At 55.3% G+C, this 8607-nt stretch overlaps 5 protein-coding genes across 5 annotated transcripts; 3 read left to right on the top strand and 2 right to left on the bottom strand.

Annotated features, from left to right (window-relative positions):
• Positions 1–37: 37 nt before the first annotated feature.
• LAESUDRAFT_816470 (uncharacterized protein) lies at positions 38–603 on the bottom strand (the record flags this gene model as incomplete). The annotated part of the gene is made up of 3 exons (XM_040914779.1): positions 38–151; positions 208–277; positions 333–603. Coding segments are annotated over 3 exons (453 nt in total), but the record flags the coding sequence as incomplete, so codon positions are not given.
• Positions 604–3172: 2569 nt separating this feature from the next.
• Positions 3173–4330, top strand: LAESUDRAFT_665785 (lipase; the record flags this gene model as incomplete). Its single annotated transcript, XM_040905210.1, has 6 exons — positions 3173–3431; positions 3483–3552; positions 3605–3718; positions 3771–3856; positions 3909–3997; positions 4052–4330. The coding sequence occupies 6 exons, from the start codon at positions 3173–3175 to the stop codon at positions 4328–4330; spliced, it is 897 nt and encodes a 298-aa protein (XP_040758338.1).
• A 243-nt stretch (positions 4331–4573) lies between these two features.
• Positions 4574–6044, top strand: LAESUDRAFT_732197 (uncharacterized protein). Its single transcript, XM_040910193.1, has 7 exons — positions 4574–4705; positions 4800–4881; positions 4947–5096; positions 5155–5257; positions 5345–5600; positions 5664–5803; positions 5865–6044. Exons 1-6 carry the CDS (start codon positions 4686–4688, stop codon positions 5782–5784), a joined length of 732 nt encoding a protein of 243 aa, XP_040758337.1. The 5' UTR covers positions 4574–4685; the 3' UTR covers positions 5785–5803; positions 5865–6044.
• Positions 6045–7001: 957 nt separating this feature from the next.
• On the top strand, positions 7002–8087 carry LAESUDRAFT_688001 (uncharacterized protein; the record flags this gene model as incomplete). Its single annotated transcript, XM_040905975.1, has 7 exons — positions 7002–7240; positions 7300–7359; positions 7417–7489; positions 7549–7589; positions 7649–7771; positions 7829–7877; positions 7944–8087. Coding segments are annotated over 7 exons (729 nt in total), but the record flags the coding sequence as incomplete, so codon positions are not given.
• Positions 8088–8247: 160 nt separating this feature from the next.
• Positions 8248–8603, bottom strand: LAESUDRAFT_665767 (glycoside hydrolase family 5 protein; the record flags this gene model as incomplete). Its single annotated transcript, XM_040905207.1, is given in 3 exon segments — positions 8248–8344; positions 8411–8466; positions 8484–8603. Coding segments are annotated over 3 exon segments (273 nt in total), but the record flags the coding sequence as incomplete, so codon positions are not given.
• Positions 8604–8607: the final 4 nt, after the last annotated feature.

The raw sequence follows: 8607 nt of genomic DNA, 5'->3' as shown, positions 1-8607 counted from the left end.
CAGAACCCGATGTAAATGATAGGATGGGATCGCGCACTTTGCTTGCTCGTCCGCGAAGCCCTGGTGCACTTCGATACTCGAGCTGAGGCCAGGGAAGAGCGTCGTGTCCGGGTTTATCATGATAATGTCCCCGTCCGTGACCAACGGAAGGCTGCGAAATCAGGATGAGATATCACCTCCGCGACGAACAAAAGCAGCACTGCTCACATCTCGTCGGGATCAGTTCCCTGATGCGAAACGATCACCGTATCGAGGGTCGGGTCGTATCCAACATACCCTAAGATCCATCAGACACTACCGAACGCATCCACAGCACAGGCCCAAGCACTCACAGTACTGGACGGAGTCCCCGTCGCCTCCCGACGCGACGGGCTTGAAAGTCGGGTTCGCATCGCAGTTCGCCCCACAGCTCCAGTTGCTCGTCTCGGACGCGGAGCAGTAGCCCGCGCTGGCGTAGTACGTGTACGGACTGAACGCAGCGGTCGCAGTGGAGGAGAGCGCGGTGATCGTTCTGCTGGACGATCTCACCTGGAGATGCGGCGCGGGGACGGCTGCAGCTAGCGCAGCTAGCAGGGCAACGCCGAGGGCGAAGGAAGGCACCATAGCTAACGCGCGTGCAAGCACTGGAGCGAATCAATCCAGGGGAGACTGGAGAACAACAAGAGAGCGATTAGGCCATGACATTTTTATATTCGCGCCGAGCAAAGAGCACTGGTGGTGGCGGTAGACAGGCAGTGCCGAGAGCTGGCATGCTGGCTGATCTGCGGGTGTAGAACAAAGAAACCAACGACTGTAGATCATGAGGAGGTAGGGACGTGCGATGTTGTGGCAGATAGCAGAAGAGCGCGTGCGTCGGTGGCAGAGAGGTAAGGCCAATCCCGATCAGGTTTGATTTTGATCGACGCGGCAGCCAGTGCACATGATGCATTCCCATAGCCGCTGGTCTCAGACGCTGGACGATCTTGCCCGTAGCTCTCACTTGTCTCTTGGGATGTCGACGAGACCGCTCGCTGAAGAACGTGCAAGACGGGGCGGAACCGTGCGGTCTGCGTGCGTGGGAATGACAAGCCCGTGAAACGCAGGAGGTGGTCAAGCTCCTCTGCTTCCAACCTTCCAGGCCGGCATGACAGAGGAGGTGGTCCGACGTGCATTGCTTCCAATGGTCTGATGAAAGATCCGAAAGTCGTCCATTCACTATGGGCATGTGGTATTGCGACGAGTTACAGACGCAGTAACCCCGAGACATGTCCTAGCCCAGACGTCATTGGTGAGAGATCATTTCGGTCGGGTTTACGATGCATCTCGCCGAACGCTCATTTCCAGACAGACTCTGAGACCGAATGCCTTTATCTGCTGTAGAGCATGGATATGCTATCTCGACGCGCTAATGCGCTGGAAGACCATACGGCTCGCCGCCAGGTTGGCGAAAAGGCTGGAAGCGACGTTTGCTTGAGTTGCTATATAGACGTTCAGGAACGCAGTCCCAGTTCGAGGGAGCAAAATATCGCTTGGCTAACTCACTAGGCGCAGCTTCTGCACGTGCGTAGCATGAAACGGAACCAGTCCCTGGCAGGGACGGACGGTGGTGGCATCGGCATGACACGGATCCATGGTCGCGTACGGTAGAGTCAGTCCTTTTCACTGGCTTTATTGACCCCCCCCCGGCCACCCCTCCATTGCTAACAACTGTCGTCCCTGCTCATGTGCATAATGTGATCGTGAGTGCGTCACTTGCCTCCTCCACAATGCGACACTGAAACGACTACTATTACTAGAAACCTGGGTGTTTGTTCTGCGATGTGATCGACAATAGGGCGCAATGCTCACGTTCCGCCGCAATCTCCTGATGACCGTTGATGAGACTTTCGTGGCCACAAGGTGTGGATTTCTCGTTATGATACGTTCCAGGCCACGCAGGACGTGTCAAATCGAAATGGACGCGTCGAGACGCGTACACACGCGCATACAACGCGCTATGGACTCGTGGCGCACAGGCAAAACTGAACTCACCGCTTGTGTTGCACTGCGCTTAGTGTGCGAGAATGCATACCTCAACGAAAGGTCGAGTCGCTCTGCGTGACCTCGTCGCCTTCGCTCACCGGGGCATCCCATCGCAGACATGCAGAGAAGCGAATATCTGCTGCGCAGTATTGGCAGTAGTATCCCAAGACAGATGATCTCTAACGGTGCTCCAGCCCCTACATAGCGGTGATATCATGTCATCATCCGTTACGGAATTCAGTAGACGTGGGAGTTTCCAATCGGGACGGATATACTCTGGTGTGTAACTGAATTGCTGTCACTGACGGTGATGCTAACGGCATGTACAAGAGCGTCTGCGCAGGGCACATGCTCTAGCTCCGCATTATGAACATACAAATGACTCGCGTAGCGAAGACAATACCGTATTGCCTATGACCAACCGCTCCGGGGCATGGGACTTTGGTTTTCGAGAAACCGTAATAGAACGGGTCTTTGGAAAGAGATTGTGGATTGTGGGATCCTGAACAGACCACTCTTGACGCTCGCCTAGCAGAAGACATCAGCGGCGCTCCTGCTCGGAACCTCGCCCGAAGGTACCTGGATTTCTCATTGCACCTCCGCACGTGCGCAAATACGGGACGAGCCCAGCGACGAACGTTGCGTATCTCTCCATATGGCGAGGACCAGCCCACGCGGACATGCCTCGGCAGCCTACGTGTGTGCCAATGCCCTGTAGTTCCCGCCGTGATGCTAAGCTGATGTCTCGACGGCACCAGTGTGCGTGCGATAATCAGCAGAGCGGCCGCTGACGTTAGGACTATATCTGTTAATGCCCACGGCGCGGGGAACAGCGAAGATCAACGGCGGCCAATTGGCGCGCAACCAATCGACAACCAGAACGCCATCGCTCATGGTCACTTTGGCAGAAGTGGCGAAGCCTGTCTTTGGTGACACCGAGCACATGACAACTCGTGTTGCCTTCGCTGCCCCGCTGGGGCTAGTGCGGCTTCGATCCATATGGCCTGTCCTCCCTTTCCCGTCCACGTCGTACATCGCCGGTTCTGCAGGCATCCGATTATGGGGCCACCCAGACAGGCTCATACTTAAGTCGAGCTAGCTACGTTCTTGCGTTTCTGCCCGCCCTAACATAGGACACCCGGCGGCCGACGCCTCTGAGCTCACAGCTGCGATGTTCTCTCTCGTCCTTGGCGCCGCTCTCCTCGCCGCTCTGTCTGCCGTACAGGCCAGGCCCGGCTTGAAGGCGAGGCAGTCCATCACCGCCCTCACGCAGGCGCAGATCACGGCGTTCACACCGTATACTTGGTACGCGAGCACGGGCTACTGCAATGCGTCGCAGACGTTGGTTTGGGACTGCGGGACGAACTGCGAGGCAAACCCCGACTTCGAGCCAGTAGCTTCGGGAGGCGATGGCGACAGCACGCAGTATTGTACGTGGAGAGGGGGTTCTGCCTGTCGCGCATGTACTGATGGTTGGCCAGGGTTTGTTGGGTATGACCCGAGTCTGGATACGGTAATTGTGTCTCACCAGGGCACGGATCCCGACGAGATGTACGTCCCACCCTTGGTACTGGCTTCCATCGATGCTGAATCGTATCTGCAGCCTGCCTCTCGTGACAGATGGCGACATCGTGCTGGTCAACCCAGACTCATCACTTTTCCCCGGGCTGAGTTCGGATATTGAGGTCGATCAAGGCTTTGCAGACGCACAAGCCAAGTAAGTGCAACAGATGCAACCGGGAGGGATCACATTTTGATTAGCCTTGCAGGACCGCAACGGACATTCTCTCGGCCGTGCAGAAGACTCTGTCGACATATGGGACAAATCAAATAACGATTGTTGGTCATTCACTCGGTACGCACCTATATACTTCCGAGGACGAGCCGCTGTGCTGACCGTTTCACAGGAGCCGCAATATCGCTGCTCGACTCGGTCTATTTGCCACTGCACATCCCAGATGCCTCTTATGCATACTACGGCTACGGGCTGCCTCGGGTAAATTATCACACCATTACGTTCTTACGAAGTTGTTAATGAGAAAATCTGCAGGTGGGAAACCAAGCCTTCGCGAATTACGTTGATGCCTCATCGGTCGTGGTGACGCACATCAACAATGAGGAGGACCCGATCCCGATCTGTCCGGGCATGTTCCTCGGGTTCGTGCATCCGTCGGGCGAGGTGCACATCGAGGACTCGGGCGAGTGGGCGGCGTGTCCTGGCCAGGACAACCCGAGCACGCAGTGCATCGTCGGGGACGTGCCAGAGGTGTATGATGGGGACTTGTCGGATCATGATGGACTGTATAATGGCATTACGATGGGGTGTTGAATATTTGGGAGCCGGACTTCGGACTGGGAATGATACCCTGAGCGGCCGGTGATGGGAGGAGGGAACGGTTTTGGAAGCAGAATGCATGATGCTGCGTGTATCAGTCGTTATTTGTTATATGAGTGTTGTAGGTGATACCCGTGTAAGCTGTAGTGGCAAGGATGATTGATTCATGGTGGTGCAAGCTCAAGCTCACTTTGAGCTTGAGCTCGAGAAACACTGATCGAGACGCGTTGCGCGTTCCTCATCTAGCACCACCCGTCTCCCTCGGCCATTGCCTACCAGTCATTCCTCCACCCGTCCTTTCGCTTCTCGCTCTGAAAGAGTTGCTTGAATTACAGGCACATTTACGACCATGCGCATGACAAAGCCGATGTGAGTGCAACCTCCATCTTCCCAGAACCTTCCCGCGAGCCGCTCGCGCCCAGCACCAGGTGTTAAACGTTGACATTACCATTAACATGACCAGCACAGTCACCGTCTTCGTCGTCTCGCCCGACACGCGCTCCGAGCGGCGCTTCGACCTGCACATCACCGTCCAGCAGCTCAAGGCGCGTTCCTCATCTCACCGTAGCATTGTTGACACGCTGACGTTGGCGTTGACTGGGGTTTACAGGAGAAGCTTGAGCTGATTACGGGCATCCCGGTGCAGAACCAGGCGATTGCGGTGTTCAATGTGGAGAGTGACGCGGAGCCGGTCGTCGTGCTGGATGATGAGAATAGGCCGTTGGGGTTCTATGGGCTGAAGGATTGGCAGGTTCTGAAGGTGAGTGATGCTTATGCCTTGCATGCCGAAGGACGTTCAGGCATCGTTTATTGTGTAGATCACGGATACGAATCCGTCTACGTCATTTACGGGACAGCTCAGCGACGTCTCGCAAGTACAGAAGTTTGAGCTGAGCGAGAGCGAGTACGCGCAGCGGCAAGGTGCGTCTCGGCCTATCCCATCTCATCCCATCCTCTGCTCGTTCGCCCCACCCAACATCGTGGCTGACCTTAACTGGGGCTCTGTAGACACGGTCCTCGCATACAAGCAGCGGCACAAGATTGGGCGCTTCGCAGACAAGGATAAGGAGGAGGACGAGGCGAGCGCGTCCGTGCCCGTGTCGCAGCTCAACATCCCCGTCGGCGCGCGCTGCGAGGTCGAGTCGAACGAGGAGGGCTTGCATAAGCGCGGGACGGTGCGTTTCGTGGGCCCGACTAAGTTTGCGCGGACGGGCGTGTGGGTGGGGATCGAGTATGATGAGCCGATTGGGAAGAATGATGGCTCGTGAGTGGTGGTGTTTGCTGCGCTCGTCGACGGTGCTTGGGCTGATGTGTTGATGCGTGGTAGGGTACAAGGCGAGCGGTACTTCACGTGTAAGCCGAATTTTGGAGTGTTCGTTAGGCCGGAGAGGGTTACGGTTGGGGACTTCCCGGTTGAGGATATCAACTTTAATGATGAGGAGATGTGACGGTCTGGTTGTTTTTCTTGTGAGTCGCTGCAGTCATATAATGCCTCGTTACTGCCCTTCACTGCTCACCCCTCCGCCAGAGTGAAGGCCGCTCATGGTATGGTATACCCGCATATTACGTTCGTGCTTCACTCGATTACATCCTGCGCGCATATCAGCGTGCATTGCCCTCCTTGTGACTCAGACAGACTATGTAGAAGCCCGCGTAATCTGCAAAGGGATCGTCACGGCCGTGGCGCGGGAGCAATGAACATCATGATAAGTGGTTATCTGAGTACTGGCTTCTCACCGTTCTTTGATGCAGTTCACTCGCACACTTAACTGAATCGATCACGGAGCCTGATCGCCTTATAGTATGTGTCTTACCGTCATCAAGCTCTTGACGTGTCTCCAGTTTTAGATCTGAGCCTTTGCCGGGTTGACCTTCTTTTAAACCTGACCTTTTCATCTGGCTATATGACGGCTTGGGACCGCATTTTGACCTGTGCTGTTGCATTGTGGTTCTATCGGACCAGTGGAGCTGGTCATCTGGCCACCTGCACGGAAGGCTCGCTAACTTCTTCATTCCGGGATAATTCACGTAAGATGCAACGTGGCCGCCGTTAGCTGCCTATGGTACACCTTGATCATCGGCATCCCAGCTATTACTTACACCATGCTGAGAGTATGTGTTGGAGCATCCAGTCCCGCCATGCCCTTCGGCAGGGCCACATGCCCATTTTGGTAACCGCGGTAGTCAACGCCCGCGTCGGGTGCAGTCCGCAATTAGTTTAGTTGTTTTTAGTCCGTTTCGGATGTTTTGTTTGACTTTGGTCGCCATCAGTTTACCGTTGTGCACTCGCTCACCGCCCGCCCACTCCGAGTCAGACATTGTCGCCGACTGGAGTGCCGACGCTGAGTTATTGCTTGTCTACGACGCTATTTAGGCCCTCTGAACTTCCACAGTATGTCCGGTTCCAGAAGCTGGAATCTGGAGTAATTGCAAGTTGCAAGCATTGACCAGAACACGGATAGCCAACTAGAGCAATTGAATGCGCACACTCAGAGCGCCGCATGTCGCCACATGGCAATGCGACGCGTCCGCACGTGAAATCAGAGGGTGGCCACCTCGCTTGATCAGCGACCTCGGCCACCAACGCAGACATGCAGAAAGACTCCATGCCAGGTGCGTTTTCCACCATATTCCGATTTAGAGGAGGCGTTCACCGACGCCGACCATGACATTGGCAGGCCTCAATGCTCTAATCCTTGGTGCGACCGGTGCGACGGGCAAGCGTCTGCTACAGGAGCTGCTTGCGTCACCCCAGTATGCCAGTGTGTCCGAGTATGGGCGGCACATAACGTCTCCGGAGAAGATCGTGACGGGGAAGGAGAAGCTCGACCAGAAGATCATTGATTTTGAGAAGCTCGAGGAAGCCGGCTTCAGGGACAAGAAGTGGGACGTGGTCTTCATCACGTTTGTGCTCACGTCGCAGTTTAGGTGAACGCGGATGGATGTTGAGATTATCTTTGCAGTATGGGGACGACGCGTAAGAAGGCGGGCAGTGCTGCTGCGTTTGACAAGATCGACAGAGAGTGCGTTTCCAAGCTTCTCCTAACGGCGCCAGCACGTTTACGAGCCATTAATTCTAGATATGTCGTCAACGCCGCCCGCGCAGCCAAGTCCGACGACCCGTCGCATCCCCAACGGCTGCTCTACGTATCCGTACGTCCTCCCTTCTCTCAACTCCTGATGAAGTAGTAATTCGCCCATCCTACCCACAGGTTGGCGGCGCGAGCCCCAGTTCTTGGGACTTCTACTGGAGGTCAGCGGTTTGAGCCCAAGTCTGAGGTGCACGCGTCGCTGAGAGTTTCGTTGATACAGGAGCAAGGGCATCACCGAACAGAAGATCGCCGAGCTCGGTTATAATGACACAATTATCTTCCGCCCTGGTATACTGGGCGAGGCGGACCGGGGCGAGACACGGGTGATGGAGTCGATCGCGACGTAAGTAGTTATGAGTTGCCTTGATATTCCTGCGTGGCGCTGATATCTAGGATGAAGCTCCGTACTATGGCTCGCGTCCAAGGTATCGTCGAGTGTATACATGCCCGTAAGCCACTTCCCCAGCCATTATGTCTGGTGAGATGAAGCGCTTCAACACTGCTCTGATCTTCAGGTTCCTACTCTTGCAAAGGCCATGCGCGTGGTAGGCGCGGTCGGGTCCTCCGGCCTCCCTCCAGATACTGTGCAGAAGGCAGGCAGTCCAAAGACCCCCTTTAGCGTCCTCGACAACAGCAGCATACTCAACATCGCCGATGCTTTCAATTGATGCGTCCTCAGCATTCGTAAGTGATTCAACTACACTGTAGACATGGGTATTGACTGGTGATAGTATCTACACATGTACAGTAGTCATTGTCCCATCCCATTTTGTTTATATAGAATACCGAAATAATTCATTCCCGATGTGAGTGTCCCGCTTAGGAAGACTCGATGTAAGGCGCGCATACGCTGGCATTGTGATAGTCGGCAGGATTCTGCGTCAAGTAGCCGAGCTTGACGCCCTCGATGTAAGACCTGCGCGCATACAGTCAGCTCTCCACAGAATATATGCTGGCGTGTGAGTAAATAAACGATACTCACCACTGCCGGGACAGGTTCCCCGCGAGCTCCGACTGCTCAACCTTGAAGTTCCAGAACTACGTGTGCATATCACGATCCATCCTGCGCCCTGGGTATATGCGAGCTTTTGCGCGTCCGCCCACATGTACAGGAACGCATCCGTTGCATCAAACTGCGTCGGAAGGCCCCACTCTCCAAACCACAGCGGTGTGTCGCCT

Source organism: Laetiporus sulphureus (assembly GCF_001632365.1).
Source record: "Laetiporus sulphureus 93-53 unplaced genomic scaffold LAESUscaffold_78, whole genome shotgun sequence".
Lineage (NCBI taxonomy): Eukaryota > Fungi > Basidiomycota > Agaricomycetes > Polyporales > Laetiporaceae > Laetiporus > Laetiporus sulphureus.
The sequence above is the reverse complement of the archived record's forward strand: the minus strand, read 5'-3'. Positions and strand labels throughout refer to the sequence as shown.